This window comes from Lissotriton vulgaris, chromosome 12, assembly GCF_964263255.1.
Source record: "Lissotriton vulgaris chromosome 12, aLisVul1.2, whole genome shotgun sequence".
Lineage (NCBI taxonomy): Eukaryota > Metazoa > Chordata > Amphibia > Caudata > Salamandridae > Lissotriton > Lissotriton vulgaris.
In genome coordinates, this window is record NC_141700.1 from 29,540,377 (window position 1) to 29,559,504 (window position 19,128).

Consider the following 19,128-nt stretch of genomic DNA (forward strand, 5'->3'; position numbering starts at 1 on the left):
AAAATTGTTTACAGTTATTTGATCAATTTAAAAGTCACACCCTCATTAGTAGTGGGCAACAGAATTAATCAAACTAATGAATGAGACAATTTTATATAGTAACAACTGTTAATAAAAAATGAATAGTGAATCATACACGGGGCAATGGAATGTATTTCAAAAAAGTATTCATATATTTAATATATAAAACTTAAAATTTATCAGGGAAAAAGCAACAAAACATAGTTTGTAAGGTGACGTCAGTTGCAGCGACGGCTCGTGGAGGGAGTTACGGTGGGGCAGGAGGGCGGGGAGGGGGAGGGGCAGGGCGGAGGTTGCTAAAAACCGGCATATGGATAATTGCAGGTAAGTAAACAATTTAATTAATAAAACGAATTTCGTAGCTCGCACTGCATTGCATTTTGCGATGCAAGGCGCACTACGAAATTCGTTTTATTAATTAAATTGTTTACTTACCTGCAATTATCCATATGCCGGTTTTTAGCAACCTCCACCCTGCCCCTCCCCCTCCCCACCCTCCTGCCCCACCGTAACTCCCTCCACGAGCCGTCGCTGGTCAGTTGACCTATACAATACACTATGTTAACATCTTCTCTATACAATTTGAAACAATCAATGTCATGAAGAGAAAGACAAACAAAATCCCTTGTAGGCAACTTCTTCCTTCTTTTTGAAAACTTTATTGCCCACGCCTGCAAGGGTATATTGGATTCCCACTCTTTTGAATATTGCCGTGGACTAAGGCCACGCCCAGCTTTGAAGGCGGTGCTTAGGGCTTTACATTGAACACGCTGGGCTATGGGCAGCCAGTGTAGTTGTGTGAGGGCCTCAGAGACATTCCTGTCTGGTGTAAAGGGGGCCATTTTTGGTTGTAAACCTACGCCATATGACCTTCAGAGAGTCTGTGAATCGGACACGCAATGTTCGCCGTGCCCTTACTGTGCCGACCGTGCCACCAGATACTGCGTGGGAGTTAAGCCGATAAATATTCAGAACGTTCATTAAAAAGTATGTGTACCTTCCAAAAGGCTACGCACTCCAAACACTCACTATTAAAAGGGCACATAAACAGATTTGCTCACCGTGGCTCGGCTCTTCCGTGTTCCTGCTGTAGGACAGATCTGGCTGGGGTTGAAGCCGTCTGCGGTTGTCTGTTTTGTGGACTTCTTGGTTTTTCAAAGCTGTGGTTTCATCATCGTTGATCACCTCCTCCGCAGCTATTTCCACATCAGAACTTAAGTGTGGATTCAAAGTGTCCTCTTCCTGTTGGTTTGCCTGGGTTTCTTCTTCCTGATTCACCTTTCCAGGTGTTTGCTTTGGGTCAGTACTTTTGTCTGCCGTGAAGGAATCCTCTGAGTTTGGAAACAGATGTGCAGTTTCGTACAAAGTTGTAGGCTCCTTGGGATCGTCGGGGAAGGTCACAGAAGTCACATCTGTGGATGACTTACTAGAAGGAGATACTGTAAACTCGGTTAGATCTTGAGGGTTTTTCAAGTGAACTTTAGACGATCTTTTATGAGTAAGCGGTGTTAGAGTGCTGGCCGATGGGTTTGAAGTTGAAATGTCCAATAGAGTCTCTCCCGGATCACCTGAAGAGTCATTCGATGCTGGTGAGGTCCCCCCGGAATGCCTTGCAGGCTCATCCTCATCCGAAACAGGTTCAGTTCTTTCTATATTTAGACCCGCTCCTGTTGCCTCGGTTGAGTCGCGTGAATCTTCAGAAGAATCAGCCATGAAATCCATCTGTTCGTGGACGCCTTCCCAGCTGTCCCCTCTGAGCCTGCGAGGCTCATCCACCACGTTCGAGGAGTCGTCAGCAGCCTTCCCGCCGTCTTTAGCGATAGTAACATCTGAAAATTCTGCTTTGGTGTTAGATTCAGAGCTTCCCAATGGGACACCAGCTTGTTCTTCTTGTTGGTCCGATTCTTCCGGAACAATGACTTGCTGAGATGGGACCAAACGCATTTCAGGAACAACCTGTCCCTTGGGCGACCCAACATCCTCTGCCTGGAAGCTGGTTTCTGGTTGCTCGTCCTGTGCTTGCGATATGACCGAGGATGTGGTGGAGGATAGTGTTGACGTTTCCTTCAGGCTGACCAAAGATATGGAGTCGTCTCCTTCATTTTTGTCCCCTTCCTCCGAGACAGCAGTATCCTGGGATCCCTGGAAATTCACGTCCGTGTCTGGCTGCTCCACGTTCAACAGGTTTGAAGATGGGGTTGAACTGCCTGCATCACTTTCAAGTACTCCACCCATCGATAGGAGCTCATCTTTGCTCGATTCGTCGTGGATAGCGGCTTCAGAGGTCGATTGGAAGCTCGCATCAGCCTCCTCTTGTAGCTGCTCGTCCTGCACGAAGGAAGGCTTCGAGAAAGAGGCTGAGCCGTTCCTCTTGACCATCTCGGAACCCATCGAAGCAATCAGCTCGCCAACCTGCTGGCGGAAGACGCTGTTCCCTGTGGTGGAAGGTCCTACATCGTCTTCATTCAGAGCATTGTTGCTTCCAAAGTGGGTGCTGTACTGTGGCATTGAGCTTTCGAGTTCCTCTTCTGCCCACGGGCTCTCCGGGTTTGTCTCACTTTGTTCAGTAGACCACCAAGCCGCATCCCTCAGCGACAGAGCATTGACCGTGGAGGACGAGTCAGCTAAAGGCAGAAAAGAAAATGGAATAATTTTACTTCGTTTTAGTTTTGACTTTTCTATGGAAAAAAAATGGCAAAGTTCACAAACTTTTTTAATTTATCAACATGGCAATAGTTTTGGGGTTAAATTACAATGTTGCAAACTCCTCACTGGGGAGGAGCCTGCAATTGCCTATCCCATAAACTCTTAATTTTGTCTCTGTACCACCACTGGGAGGTATCCATGTGTTAGTTTGTGCCCATCAGAAGGTGTGCCAGTGTAAAACCCTCACCCACAGACCTGATAAACCTAGGGTTTCCTGCGGTCTCCTGAAAGATTCAACTTTTGGCGGAGAGGTCTTTTTAAAGAATCCTTGGGGAGAGGGCAGGCGATTTAAGGCTAACGTAACCCTATTTTGAAGAGGGCGGAGGAGAAAGCGGGTCCCCACAGGACATGGTGTTTTTGCATCCTAGCAGGTTAGGGCAGGCCCCTACAAGATCAGGGGCGTAGCTTGGTCAGTTTGATTGTGGGGTGTGAGCTTCCGATTTCCCGATAAGCAGGCTGGCATATAAGGTTAAAATACATAAAGAACAAGCAGGACTTGAGGGGCAGTGGAAAGGGAGATAAATGCAGATAGATAGAAGTACTATGTGAGAGAAACTCAATATTTTGTCAAATAACCAACATTTTGAAGACTTTCAAGAGAGGAAGTGTGTATAAAAATCACAATAAAATCTGACAGACACCGCGCCACACCCAACCGTAAGCATCTGTCACATCTGTTCAACAGAATATACATTAGGGGGGTGTAACACCCCAAATACCCCCCCTGAAGCTACACCCCTGTACAGGAGAGTGCCACTGGGTATTAGTAAACACCACAACACTCACTACTAGGACAAGATGGTTGAGACGGCCCTTTGGAATCCATATTTTTGACTTCCGCTTACATCTCTGCCACGGGTGTCAATTCACCAAGCTATTTCACAGACCTCGCGGCTTAGACACCACGTCACACGGCATACTCCATTAATCTAGGAAAAGAGCTCGGGCAAGCTGCCTGGGTTCACAGCCATTTAATTCCCGCTCTCCGCAGAGGTAGCCACCGGTGCATCATTACCTTCCAATGGCGACCCTGGAGCAGAGGGTGGTGGGATTGGGGGGGTGATTTATGAAATATTGCATCTTCAGTAAGAGACCGCTGAGGTTTCCTGAGGCCCTGATTCTCTCAGTCTTAATAAAATATGTCTGCCGCATTTCTGCGGCGCGCAATAGAGACCTCTGGAAGGCGCGGCCTAGCAAGTGTGGTAAATCTATCCCTTTAACGGGTTCAGTCCCAAGGCGGCCATTTGGCCCTGGGAGAAGTCTTTCTTTTCATTTCTTCTTTAATGTGTGGCCGCCGCCTCCTGGCGCGGGGCCCGGAAGCGCGCAGACGCGCCTGCTGAATAATTCATGGCGCCTCACCATGGTCATCAAAGGAGGATTATTCATTATTCTGACGAATTCCTCAATCAAATATTCATCGGGGAGGTTCTCGCTGCACATTCATATTGATTTAAATGAATCAATATGCCCTGCGTTTCCCCCGTTAATTTGTAGGCCTTATTCCTGAAGGATGGCCCCTCTAGTTGACCGACCCCCCCCCCCCCCCCACCCCCCAGCGCCACAGGGTGGATGATCAGTTCAGGAGACAGAGTACTGAGTATATATCATGGCACAGAACCATATTTGGCTGGTGCTGAGCAATGCGTAGAGCCCGCTCCAAAGATTGCCCTCTAGAGGTGAAATGTCTCCACTGCAGCTAACGGATGTATGCTGTTACAACGCGATCATTTAGATCGCAGTACATTACATTGCTGTTTTTACAACGCAAGTCGTTACAGCGACTTGCGCTGTAGGGCGCTGATCTTAGGAATAGTATGATTTACTATTCCATCTCCAGCCTACGTACAGTAGGTACGGTTTTGGAATAGTAAATCACACTATTCCTTGGTCTATTGCGGCATCCAGTGCAAGTCGTTGTAATGACTTGCATTGTAAAAGCAGCGATGTAAATGTATTGCAGTGTTTTGACCGCGTTGTTAAGGTTTTTCTCGCAGCTAACAGAGGCATCCACTACCATGGCATTGAGCGGTCTTTCTATATAGAGAACTGGCAAAAGGCATGGCAGTTTAGGAGAGAGATACACGGGTAGAGCTCGGAGGGGTCCCTTCCGGCAGATAAGATGCACTAGTAGAGGGCATCACATCTCATCGGGAGGTCTAATGCCACAGATATGGAAGATCCCTCTTAGGATAGGCCCCGTATTCAGTCTAGGAGGGAGGTGCACTGCCAGGCCCTCAAGGGTCCCTTCGAGTAGAGAATGGTCAGGAGGCAAGGGGTACCAAGACTCAGCCAGGGGGGTCTATTGCCAGAAGTCTAAGGGGCCCCCCTATAAAGAACAGACATGAGATTTTGCAGTTCAGAAAAGAGGCACACAGAGAGATGGGATAGGTCCCTCCAAGGAAAGACAAAATACCACAGTTCAGGGAGGAGGTACACTGAGAGAGCACAAAGGGGGGTACGAAAAGTAAAGGACAGGCGGGGGGGATTTCAGACCAGGAAGGAGGTACACTGACAGAGCTCAGAGGGGGTCCCACAGGTAAAGGACAGGCGGGGGCATTTCAATTAAGGAGTGAGCTGTGTGAGAAACTATGCACATTTAGTACAATTTAATTAAGTCTGCACACTTTTTTAATGCTGCAGGCAAAAATCCACCCAAAATATTTTGGTGGAGAAAAATCGAAGACTTCATGATGTTGCAGACAGAGGGACTCATTTAAAACTTGGTGTGGTGGAGCACCGCTCCTGGCCCACCGATGCAGAGGCACAGAGCTTCCGCTGGGTCCGTTTTTGCCACCACTTACCTGGAGGCGGGACGTTCCCCAATGGTCATATTGAAGGTAGCCCCTCCCGGCGCTTTAGTTATAAAATAATAAATGCCTGGCCCTAAGATTCTTTTTGGTAGCCCATTGCCGCTTCTGCCACCTCAGGTCCCTACCAGCGCTGCCAAACACTGGTACTAAACATACCTACTTACAGGGCTTTAAGTGGGATGAAAAAACAGCAGTTCTCTCAAAGGGGCGTGACCAATGTAATTAAGGGTGTGGCTTAAAAACATGTAAGCTAAAAATCTGTGCTTAGCATAGTGTGCCGCCCGACTTGTATTTTGCTGTTTCTGTCATTGCATCCAGAAATATGATACAACAAGTAACATCATACCTACAACAAGTCAGAACTATTGGCTTTGTCAATGGTTGTTAGTTGCATAAGACACATAAGCAGCAACTATGGCTTGTATATAATATTGAAAAAGCTTCCACTTACAGCCCTGGTGACACCACGAGGTGCCACCAGCTCCTGAGTTTCAAACAGAGAAGGGAAATCCAGAGAGGAAATGATTTTCGTTGAAGGATTTCTCTTCCCCTACAACGCTCACCTGGCATGACGTCATGCCGTAACTTCTCCGCTAGTGAGAAGTGAGCAGTGTGAGCGCGCGCACATCGATTTCCCTGCTGTCACTGCAGTTCGGAAAAAAACAGACCGCCTGTGCCAGGGCACAAAACAGAGCCCGATAGAGACCCGTTTCGAGGACCGCTTTAAAAAACTGCCAGTGCTCAGCACCAGTGAGACCAGGCCCACTTACAGCCCTGCCTACTTACCATTACACTCCTACGAGTATTACAATTCGGACTGTACTAGGTAAGCAAAACCCATAAGGAAGGCCAGAGTACACTGTTATTGTTCTGTTTTAATCATCTACTAAATTATTAAACACTTTGCTCAGGTACTACATAAAAAAAAAGGACTGGCAGCGCCACCACATGGTAGAATGCTATAAATACGTGCTGGTGCCGAGCACCAGTAAACACAGGCACAAATTAAGCGCTGGCTCCTCCCTGTTTGGGACAGGCTACCATCACTGAATCTTTCTTCCAGGTTAAAGAGAAACGTGAAAATGTCCCTGCCGTGGAAATAAACATAACCTGGATCTTCTGATTATGAAAGCAAAACTCCAAGACCCAGAATGGAAAGGGAGTTTGTGACCTCTGTCACAGTTGGCATTATATAGGCAGCTGCTACCTGTGCCACGCATGTTGTCTCTTGCTCAGACCTTCGGGTTAAAGTGTTACTTTCAGGTGCCAGGTAGCTTCATGTCTGCGGGACAGTGTTTCCATCCTACGACTTTGTTTTATTTTAGTATTGTAGCTGTTAAGTTTCCCAGGTTCACGCACCATGCGCTGCTTCAGTCCAGTTTTTTTTCCTATGAATTCTGGGACTTGTAGTCCTGTTTGATCGTGGAATTAAAAAAAAGACAATCCTATAATTCAAGGTAAAATTGTGGTCTACAGCAGCACATCACACACGGACCTAGGAGACATGGCAGGGGTGTAGTATGTTCTGAGAATTCAATACTTAGGGTAATTGGCATTTATTCACAAAGGCATTGTGTCGCACAGAAGGTAGTATTCCTGTAGTACCCTTTTACGTACTCTTACATGTCCAAAACCTTAAAAATGGGATTAAAATGGTCATTTTCAAGGAATATTCATATACAATTAGTACAAACGGAAATGACTGTTCTCGAATTCGGTGATTTGCAAGACATCACGGACTGAGAGCCCAGTACCTTGAAAGCAGTAGGCGTCAAACTTATCCCTGGGATCCGGAAATCCTGTGCGGTTCGGGAACTGGTACACGGTTCTCACGCCGGGCAGGTCTCCGCCGCAGTTCTTGCGTGGTGTTTTGATGGGGTAGCGCACGCTACCGTCAGCTAACCAGCCAGGGTCGCACTGGTCCAGACCTTCCTTCCACGCGAGATACAGCTGCCCCACGGTCGCCAGACTGCCCCCCTGGGCTTGGCAGGAGAGGGTGGCGTCCAGAAAGGTTTGCTTCCGGGGTCGAGAGACAAAGCGGACCGTACCTGGATACAAACAGGGTTGAAAGAACATTAAAACAGAAACTCAAAAGAAGCCACTTACATGTGTTAAAGGCAAAGAGAACTACATATTTTCACAGGAATTACTGATCCCTTTTGTATGCTTAAATTGGCAGAGAATTTAGAAAACCAGAAATTATGAATGGCTTAGTTCTTCCTAAAGTTCACAAAAAGCTTCACGAAGTTGGCAGGTATTCTGGTCTTTTCACTTTGTTTTTGCACTCTGGAAATATTTCCTTGTGGAGAACCATTTTCTCTATACGAAGGGTTCTCCAGAGTCGATCCTGGAGGGCCGGATCCGTGCCAGATTTTTTGCATATCCCCATTTAGATAAATGTAGTTATCTTAAAAATCTGCCTCCAGAATTGACTTTGGTGAACCGTGCTCTACAGCAAAGTGCGATACGTTCCCCTTCCAACTCAGGATGGCGAGTTTCACCAGCTCTTTGATCGAGTACATTTCTGAGTCCTTAGAGGCCGGAAGGAGGAAGTAGAGGAAGTTGTGAATGCGACAAACAGCCATGTTTGGGCGTTCACAGACATTCCATAGCTAACCATGACTTTGAATGCCCAAATATCTCTTTCACCATGGGGGTCTATTGATTCCTGAACAGCTTTCATGACCTTTCATTGAACAGGTCCAACTTTTTTCAAACTCATAAATAACTTGAATAACTAGAAAATATTTTTTTAAACTTCCAAAATAAATTTAAAACACCAGAAATAAAGTTATTCCCCATTTGCCGCAAACATAGATTTTAAAAGGAATTATATTTGTCTTCGTAGGAATGTAGATCTTCAAAAACGACATATAAGATGACGACACTATTAGATGTGTAATTTAAAACGATTTTTCTAATAATTCAATACCTGCCTAGTTTTGTACCCACCAAATAATCTGTTATCCTTGTGAAGCACTTTAAGGGGGCCATCAAGTGAACAGAAAAAAACAGGTCTCCTAGCCCAGTTTTACATTATTAACCTTCACCAACAAAAGGCATTCTATAAAGTTAATTTGATGACGTCAGAATGGGTTTTCAGATCTGTTGTGACATCATTCACTGCATAGCGCCTTCAAGTCAATTTTTAGGGAGGAGCTACAAACTGCTTGAGTTGAGATCACTGCACGGTTCAGCCAATGAAAGAGCTGGATTCAAGGCACGTACGTTGGCGGCTGGTGACATTTGAAAGTGGTGGGGCGCAAATGTTTGGGACCTGTTGGCGAGCAAGCCTGATAGTCTCTCCCACACACACACACACACACACACACAATTTGCAAGTTAATGCAGGGAGAGGGTACAGAGGGGAGGGCACTGCTAACACACACCACATCAGTCACCCGCACAGGACGGCCAGCTTTCTTATCTGCCGCTGCATCTCACCCTGGGCCTGAACAAGTAGGAACACACCTCTCCCATCCTGATGGAACTCCACTGGCTCCCTTACCAGCCGCACCATCTTCAAAGCAGCAAAAGCCGTGACAACCAGCAAACCTGCTTAATAAGCCAGGTACTGACAGAGGTATCCTCGGGATTCTCCTTAAAAAATGTTTTTCCGCAACCTGACTGAGGAAGCAAGACTTTTAGCCCCATATCTCAGAACCAAATGTCACTGTTGGGACACATTTTACTTTATAAACCGCCAATTGTGAAACTGACATTCAAACGACCCAATTGCCTCGCAAAGGCATCAATACCACGGGCTACTCTATTAAAGGACTGCACAAGCACGCTGATTAAAGGATCACAATACTGGTCAGAACACTTCTGGGGGTCCCATTTAATATGTATTCCTAAAGAAATCATTTGCGGTGGCAGATGCAGAATGAAAACTGTTTAACACTACATGCTAAGTTTAATATAACAGTGAAATTGTAATACATTTCAATAAAACAATGCACGATGACGATGCGAAACATTTAAAAACAGTTTTCATCTAAAATTAACTGTTTCCAGTCGGAACTTTATCACAGAAAAGAAACTGTTTGATGCCGAGAGATCCCATCTGAGTTTGGGTTTCCCTGACATAGACTTTAATTTATAGGAGTCGCCAAGCTGTTTTCCCCGAACATTTCTCAGTGATCCCTCGACTTCTCATTATACTTCACTGTGACTGCAGTAATAATATTAATGCTGGCTCGGGTCTCCGAAACTTACCTAAGGCTTAGTTGACGGCTTCCCGCTTTTCTTTGAATCCTGACTGAGGATCCGATCCAGACTTCAGAATCCCGCAGTTGCTGGAGAATTCCGACGTCATTAGAAGGCGGCAGGCAGCCTCCCTCCCCTCCACAGCAGCCAGCTCTGGGATTGGTTCGGCCGGCTGCCCCCTACTGACGTCATTTCTCTCTGTATGCTGCAGCACAGCAGCATACAGAGAGACGGGGAGAGTGGGAGGGGTTACTCGAGGGCAGGGGGGAGCGGCTTGCCTACTCTGTTAATACTGTCTGTCTGGGTAGCCTCTCAGGATGCCCAAACAGACAGTATTACCAACAGTGGGCAAGCCGCTCCCCCCTGCCCTCGAGTAACACCGCCCACACAGATTCTACTTTCTCGCCGTGCAAGAAGGCAAGGCAGAAGCAAATGGTAGTTATTATCATTGGTGATAATAACTACATTTGTTTGCCTTCTCGCACGGCGAGAAAACAGGGGGGGCGGCGCCCAAACGCCCCCATGGACCAGCCGCCACTAAATCTATTATTCATAATTATTTGCCCATTGACTGAATCACGGTTAAATCTTATACCCTCAACACAATTTCTGGTAGAAGCATCTGTGTTAAAACAGGTGTGTCGGGCGGTAGAGCGTTTTCAGTAGCGACAAAGACCCTCTAAATGTATAACATCTGACTATCAGAAGGGGAAATACTCAAATCTAGGAAACTCTTTACCAAATGACTATGGACTTAATAATTTTTTCCTGCTACCTTACTTCCTAAGTTATTCGCAATCAACTGACTTTTAATCAGCTTAGCAAAGCCCAAGGATGTTTTATCGCACCTTGGAAAAATCACAGACAGAAATATGACTAGTAGAATTGATCCTCATGCGATCCAGCATACAGATACAAACATGGAAATTTGTATACTTCAAAAATGGGTAAATATTATTTACATTAAAAAAAAATCAATCTTGGGTAATTCAGCTTTGAAAATTTCTAGCAGAAATCAATTTTGTATTAATTGAGTCACCGCTGGTATTTTACTGTAAGTCAAACGCGGGCATGAAATTGATTAGTTTACTTGGAGTTTCTGCAATGTAATTATAAATAAAGTAATTAAGTGAGATGTAAGTGTGAGAAATTCAAACAGTTTGTTTCAGATAATTAATGCAAGGATTCCAGGGCATGTACCTCCCCTTCCAGTCTGATATGGAATTATTAAGTTGCAGACTGGGGTATTTAGGGGAGGGCAGTGAGTCTGGGGGTATAAGATGGTGGCTTAAGACTAGAAAAATGTTCCGATGGGAATCATTTAAATACATTCAATACATTTGCAGGGAGTAACTAATTCAGAATCTGTAACAACAAATGATATACAAATTTTGATTTAATTATTTATAGCTTTTCATAAATAAGGTGACAATTCCAGAGTGTGAAACGGTGCTGCAAGTGACGGTGCAGTGAAAGTGACCAGGTGAAACAAGCATTAGAAATGCAATAGGTCTCGCAGCATTAGAGTTAGTGCTTTTAGAATTGTTTATATTTTTTTTGTTGTAAATCTTTTGCATTTTATTTTTTGTAGGCAATGCAAAAGATTTACAAATCAAAAAAGCAATAAGCAAATGTAAAAGCTTTAAGTAAAAATCCTGCGAGACCTATTGCACTGTGTGAGGGTGAGGTGTTGAGGGTGAGTGAGGGTGGGGGTGAGTGAGGAGTTGAGTGTGAGTGAGGTGTTGAGGGTGAGTGAGGTGTTGAGGGTGAGTGTTAGTGAGAGTGAGTGAGGGTGAGAGAGTGTTATTGTGAGTTAGGGTGAGGTGTTGAGGGTGGATGAGGGTGGGGTGAGGTGTTGAGGATGAGTGAGGATGAGTGAGGGTGAGTGAGGGGTCGAGGGTGAGTGAGGGTGAGTGAGGGTGAGTGAGGGTGAGTGAGGGTGAGTGAGTGTGACTGAGTGTGACTGAGTGTGAGTGATTGTGAGTGAGGGTGAGTGAGGGTGAGGGTGAGTCATAGTGAGTGAGGGTGAGGCGTTGAGGGTGAGGCGTTGAGGGTGAGGTGTTGAGGGTGAGTTGTTGAGGGTGAGGTGTTGAGGGTGAGTGAGGGTGAGTTAGAGTGAGGGTGAGTTAGGGGTTGAGGGTGAGGTGTTGAGGGTGAGTGAGGGTGAGGCATTGAGGGTGAGTGAGGGTGAGGTGGTGTTGAGGGTGAGTGAGGTGTTGAGGGTGAGTGTTAGTGAGAGTGAGTGAGGGTGAGGGTGAGAGAGTGTTATTGTGAGTTAGGGTGAGGTGTTGAGGGTGGATGAGGGTGAGGTGTTGAGGATGAGTGAGGATGAGTGAGGGTGAGTGAGGGGTCGAGGGTGAGTGAGGGTGAGTGAGGGTGAGTGAGGGTGAGTGAGGGTGAGTGATTGTGAGTGATGGTGAGTGGTGAGTGAGGGTGAGTGAGGGTGAGGGTGAGTCATAGTGAGTGAGGGTGAGGTGTTGAGGGTGAGGCGTTGAGGGTGAGGTGTTGAGGGTGAGGTGTTGAGGGTGAGGTGTTGAGGGTGAGGTGTTGAGGGTGAGGTGTTGAGGGTGAGGTGTTGAGGGTGAGTGAGGGTGAGTTAGAGTGAGGGTGAGTTAGGGGTTGAGGGTGAGGTGTTGAGGGTGAGTGAGGGTGAGTGAGGGTGAGTGAGGGTGAGTGAGGGTGAGTGAGGGCGAGTGAGGGCGAGTGAGGGTGAGTGAGGGCGAGTGAGGGCGAGTGAGGGCGAGTGAGGGCGAGTGAGGGCGAGTGAGGGCGAGTGAGGGCGAGTGAGGGCGAGTGAGGGCGAGTGAGGGCGAGTGAGGGCGAGTGAGGGCGAGTGAGGGCGAGTGATGGTGTGGGTGAGGGGTTGAGGGTGAGTGAGGGTGTGGGTGAGGGGTTGAGGGTGAGTGAGGGTGAGGGGGTTGAGGGTGAGTGAGGGTGAGGGGTTGAGGGTGAGTGAGGGTGAGGGTGAGGGTGACTGAGGGTGAGGGATTGAGGGTGAGGGATTGAGGGTGAGGGATTGAGGGTGGGTGAGGGTGAGTGAGGGTGAGGGGTTGAGGGTGAGTGAGGGTGAGTGAGGGTGAGGGTGAGTGAGGATGAGGGGTTGAGGCTGGGTGAGGGTGAGTGAGGTTGAGGGTGAGTGAGGGTGAGTGAGGGTGAGTGAGGGCGTGTGAGGGCGAGTGAGGGTGAGTGATGGTGTGGGTGAGGGGTTGAGGGTGAGTGAGGGTGAGGGGTTGAGGGTGAGTGAGGGTGAGGTATTGAGGGTGAGGGGTTGGGTGAGGGTGAGTGAGGGTGAGGTATTGAGGGTGAGGGGTTGAGGTTGGGTGAGGGTGAGTGAGGGTGAGGGTGAGGGGTTGAGGGTGAGTGAGGGTGAGGGTGAGTGAGGATGAGGGGTTGAGGGTGGGTGAGGGTGAGTGAGGTTGAGGGTGAGTGAGGGTGAGTGAGGGTGAGGCTGAGTGAGGGTGAGGGTGAGTGAGGGTGGGTGAGGGTGAGTGAGGGTGAGGGGTTGAGGGTGAGTGAGGGTGAGTGAGGGTGAGTGAGGGTGAGGGGTTGAGGGTGAGGGTGAGGGTGAGTTAGGGTGAGGGGTTGAGGGTGGGTGAGGGTGAGTGAGGGTGAGGGGTTGAGGGTGAGTGAGAATGAGTGAGAGTGAGGGTGAGTGAGGGGTTGAGGGTGAGTGAGGGTGAGGGTGAGGGGTTGAGGGTGAGTGAGGGTGAGTGAGGGTGAGGGTGAGTGAGGGTGAGTGGTTGAGGGTGAGTGAGGGTGAGGGTGAGTGAGGGTGAGTGCGGGTGAGTGAGGGTGAGGGTGAGGTGTTGAGGGTGAGTGAGGGTGCAGATCTCAATACAATACAAAATTCACAACTGGGAGTACGACGTGAAATTCCATGATGGACTTATAAGTAGGTCAAGCCAAGCCCCAGTGAATAACCTATGTAAAATGAACCACTGATAGAGACCACCACCAAGAAAGAATTAATATCGCAGGACAGTTGTGTGTGAATTCAAACTCTAGATTAAAGCATTTGTGTGAATGTGCAAGTTAAAGTCCCAATTACCAATGGAAGTGTGTACTACCTTGTATTTCCAGTACTTACTTACTTCTGGAAAAGTTTAATCTCACATGGAAATAAGATGGCCTAGGTAGTGTCTGTGTAACCACAGTCACAAACTGGTGCAACCTGAAGAAGTATAAGTACCTCTGATTAGGTGAAAGAATTCCTTTAATAGTGTATTGCATTCAAAACAATGTTCAGTCGTGGTAAATGTTTAAATGTGTAGGGAGCTCTTGCTACACAATAATAACTAATACTGTCACAATATGTGATCCACTGTTGCTATTGACATAATCATGAAAATAAATCGTCGCTATGTTCCCATGCTGGGAAAAGAATTACTCTGTCTGTCTGCTAATCAAAGAGCAACTCACACGTGAGACAACCATTCCTACTCAGACAGCGTGTAAGTATGGAGAGATGCTAGTTGCTCAACTCACCAAAGTACTGAGCGATAACTTCTATATGGTAACTGCTGTTTTAGCCAGTGAGGTCACACCCGACCTTTGGAACGCCAGTCCGCATAAGTTACTCGAGCGAGAGTCTTTAACTGCACTCTGAAAACAGAGAACCACAGTCACCCACTGCAATAATATTCTAAAGAAACTGGTGAAATGTTAAATCCACGCAGTGTTTACACTCACCGATGGAAGACCGTCAGACTGTCGACCAGCTACATTCAACACCGAAGAAACACGAACCTGTCTAAAAAAACGCGCTCTGAAACAAAGAGACGCAATAAATGCCTAAACTGTATTGCTTGAAGACGACTGATAGCCCATAACCTCCCAGCGGAGTAGGTACTCACCGATAATCAACCGTGACAGTCCTAGTCTGCTACGTTCAACAAACAAGGTGAATGCTTGAAGCACCAGATCGGCTTAAAGCCGCGCGGGCTCGCGATCGTTTTGAATCGAGAGTGAAAGAGGACTACACGATAGCGCCATGTCGGAATGGTTTAGATGGCGTAAATAAATTCTTGATTCTCCAGGTGTTCTATTTTTGTACCAAGCTCCGAAGAGGAGTGCAAAAAGCTTATGTAGCCTGCAATAATGAATATTGTGGTACTAATTAAATGTCGAATTGTTTAGTTGGGAAAAACGGGATTCAAATACCAAAAGTAACTGTGTACTGCTCACTAGCTAATTATTATAATGAAGACGGGCTGTTAGGTGCAACCTAGAAAACCTGACAAGAACGTTGCTCACAAGCAGAAGATATGGAAATGTGTGCCAGGGGACTGCTTAAATAAGATGCTTTGTATGTGTAAATGTATGTGCTGTTTCGAAATGGAATCAAACGTGGACAGAAGGAAATGAGTGTGTACACAGCTCCAACAAGCCGGAGGGAAGAGAGGGGAGGGGGGAGGAGAAATGCGACACGGCGGGAAGGGGAGGGGGCGGAGCGGGTCAAATCAACAAACAAGCCGGAGGGAAGAGAGGGGAGGGGGGAGGAGAAATGCGACACGGCGGGAAGGGGAGGGGGCGGAACAGGGGAGGGGGCGGAACGGGGGAGGGGGCGGAGAGGGGACATGCACGCGCCCGTGACTTTTAAGGTCAATGCGCATGCGCATAAGCTTAATGCGCATGCGCATTGACCTTAAAAGTCACGGGCACTGCAAGGAATCGCCACGATTCCTTGCAGTGCAGATAAAGTGTGGATAACTCGCAATACTCTCGCCTTGCTCGATGCGCATGCGCATCGACAGGCGAGACCTAAAACAGTGTGAAAAAACAGCCAGTGCATATAGCAAAAGAAGAAAACTATCTCAACCAACTGGACATAAACTGGAAGGTTAAAAAAACAAACTATCAAGACATAAGAGAATGAAAGAGTCTCATAAGGCCCAGGCACTTGATGCAAGTGTGTTTAAGATGTACATGTTGATGTTTCGACCCCAAAGTGTTATTTAACAGTGCCTTCATCAGGACAGAAAATGTAGCAACCTGACGCAAGAGGGAACACACAGCAATTAATGTCACAAGGGAACAGACAATCAATTTCTTACAAAATATAAACACCAATGGTCTCTTGAATATCGGCCCCAAACACCACCATCCCAGAACTGTGTGGGAAATCTACGTGTCGAAGGGGGTCTGAGGAAATGTGCAGATTGAATACGGCGTGTGAAGGGATTAAAAGTCTGAGTCTTAGAGCATGGGAGGTTGAATAAACGCCAAAGATACCTCGAACCTAGTGGATTGGCAGCCACCAGTGAACCTTGTATAGAATGCCTTTCCAAGGACACCGGGCCCTCGTCCAACATGACAGTATGCTTCATTATAGGGTCTGGCCCTAAGATTTTTTTCGGAAGCCCATTGCCGCTTCTGCTGCCTCAGGTCCCTACCAGCGCTGCCAAACACTGGTACTAAACATACCTACTTACAGGGCTTTAAGTGGGATGAAAAAACAGCAGTTCTCTCAAAGGGGCGTGGCCAATGTTATTAAGGGCGTGGTTTAAAAACATGTAAGCTAAAAATCTGTGCTTTTCACTTTGTTTTCTCACTCTGGAAATATTTCCTTGTGGAGAACCATTTCCTCTGTACGAAGGGTTCTCCAAAGTCGATCCTGGAGGGCCGGATCTGTGTTAGATTTTTTGTATATCCTCATTTAGATAAATGTAGTTATCTTTAAAATCTGCCTCCAGAACCGACTTTGAGGAACCGTGCTCTATTGCAAAGTGTAATACGTTCTCCTTCCCACTCAGGTTGGCGAGTTTCACCAGCTCTTTGATGGAGTACATTTCTGAGTCCTTAGAGGCCGGAAGTAGAGGAATTTGTGAATGCAACAAACACACATTCCATAGCTAACCATGCTTTTGAATGCCCCAATATCTCTTTCACCAAGGGGGTCTATTGATTCCTGAGCAGCTTTCATGACCTTTCATTGAACAGGTCCAACTTTTTTCAAACTCATAAATAACCTGAATAACTAGAAAATATTTTTTTAAACTTCCAAAATAAATTTAAAACACCAGAAATAAAGTTATTCCCCGTTTGCCGCAAACATAGATTTTAAAAGGAATTATATTTGTCTCCGTAGGAATTTAGATCTTCAAAAACGACATAAAAGATGACGACACTATTAGATGTGTATTTTACAACGATTTTTCTAATAATTCAATACCTGCCTAGTTTTGTACCCACCAAATAATCTGTTATCCTTGTGAAGGACTTTAAGGGGGCCATCAAGGGAACAGAAAAAAAAAACAGGTCTCCTAGCCCAGTTTTGCATTTCTTACCTTCACCAACAAAAGGCATACAAGAAAGTTAATTTGATGACGTCAGCATGGGTTTACAGATCTGTTGTGACATCATTCCCTGCATAGCACCTTCAAATCAATTTTTAGGGAGGAGCTACAAACTGCTTGAGTTGAGATCACTGCATGGTTCAGCATATGAAAGAGTCGAATTCAAGGCACGTACGTTGCTTATAAAACCTTTTCTTCATAACCATGGGCCCATTGACTGAAACACAGTTAAATCTTAAACCCTCAACACAATTTCTGGTAGAAACATCCTGGTTAGGGGGCGTGGCTTGGACGGCAATGAGGATGGGTGCCTAGGTCCGTTACCTCGTTAACCCGGAGGCACAAATAGCGAATAATTCAGCTATACGAGCTCGGTCCCTAAAAGCAAGACCGGTTAAAGAAGTCGGAACGCCTGGGGAACACAAAGAACAATCAAGAACGGTCGCCGGTAGCAGTCCGCAGAAGCTTTGGGCATCACACTTCCCAACATACAGGGCGGGTGAGAAACGACCAAAATGGCGCTCTAATTAAAACCGAGGAGCCGGAAAAAGTTGCAGGAAGGCGCACGGACACGGTGTAGACATCGAGTAAACCAAGAGACGCGTAAGGTGATCGCCGACACCCCGGCCGTTTCGCCCCACAACCAACCTATAGCATATAGCACGCAGTACAAAAACGAAACCAGAGAGAAAGCGAAAGTACGCCTGGGGGCCGCCATCTTAGAGAGCAACCCATCACACTCTGAGCGCTGCTGTTATGAGAGACAAGCGTAGTGCGAACGCCAATAACAAGGCACTCAGCCGAGGCACTAGAAATTGGCAGTGTAGCCGAGCTTAGTGAAGCAGCAGCAGCTCCCACGCGGGTGAAGTTATACTGGATAAGTTACTTGGAAATGCGAGATACACAAAGCGGGGGAAACTGAAAGTGCGTCTAGAGCCGGTCATCTTAATCCTAGACCCATACCACAAACAGCGAGCAACGAAGAAGGTGGGGGCTTCCATAAAAAACACCCGGTCAAGCCGGTCAGGCGGTCACAACAACGCAGCCGCTCAAGCGGGAAACCAAGCCAACGAAGGGTACTTGCAACATTAGGCACAAAACGAAACCGAAAGGGTACTAAAGGGCGCCGGCATTTTGAAATCACGCCGGAGAACAGAGAAGCAGCGGGGTGCGGCGATATACGCAACCATCACAAGTGCTACACAACACAACGAGGGTCGGCCACAGCGCCCAAATACCAAAGAAGAGAACCACAAAGTGCGGGGGATAGCATACACGCTCAAACAGACAAACAGTGTGCCACCAACTGCAAGAAAGCCGATATAGACGGTCAGGGTGCGCTGGTGCTCCAGCCAATGAGCAAACAATACGTGCAAAGGTGGGAAGCCAACTAACCCAACAGTGAAACTGCAACCTAAACCTTCCATCACAAGGGCAGCAGGAGAACAGCAAAGAAATGGCGAAGCCACAGGAGAAGAACTGGCAGGAGCAAAGACTAGAACCAGGACCATCCGAGAACCAAGCAGGTTCAGGCTGAACTGCCAAGACACGGCCGAAGAAGAGCCAATCCCAAAAAAGGCACCGTCAGCACTCAACAGAAAATCGGAAGACTAGTGTGCCATCAGGTCAGGAGAGGCTTTGCAGCGATGGCAGGACACGACAGTAAACTGACCAATGACATCAAGAAATACAGGAAAGACATTCCCGATTCGCCTAAAAAAAATAAAACGAGATAACACTAGATTTGATCCTCAAAAAATCAACAAAGGCAACGAGCTGGGCAAATCAACGAAGCAGACAATATGCAACTGGAGCTAGCAGCCATAAGGGCGGATCAACACAAAACTAACTGTAGGATTGACGCTACGGAGAAACGCATCAGCAACATAGAAGACGACAACGCACAATCGAACAAATGTCTACACTCCATTGCAAAGGCCTCATCCGCCCTACAGAAGCAGCTGGCAGACCAAGAAGACCGCAACAGAAGTGGGAACATAAGACTGCTAGGGATCCCCGAAGGAGAGGAGGACAAGCCCGGATCCTGTACAAACCTAATAGAAGAACTGATACCACTACTAACAGGC

The 19,128-nt window shown here is 47.0% G+C and overlaps 1 protein-coding gene across 3 annotated transcripts in view; it reads right to left on the reverse strand.

Moving 5' to 3' along the window:
* The window catches only part of NCAN (neurocan), a 400,988-nt gene that overhangs the window by 181,278 nt on the left and 200,582 nt on the right, over positions 1-19,128 (reverse strand). For all 3 annotated transcript variants that reach the window (XM_086946853.1, XM_086946852.1, XM_086946854.1), the window contains exons 6-7: positions 7,292-7,585; positions 1,083-2,645 (exon numbers count right to left, since the gene is read on the reverse strand). In XM_086946853.1, the coding sequence (XP_086802979.1) occupies positions 1,083-2,645; positions 7,292-7,585 (1,857 nt within the window). The remainder of the gene's footprint in view (positions 1-1,082; positions 2,646-7,291; positions 7,586-19,128) is intronic.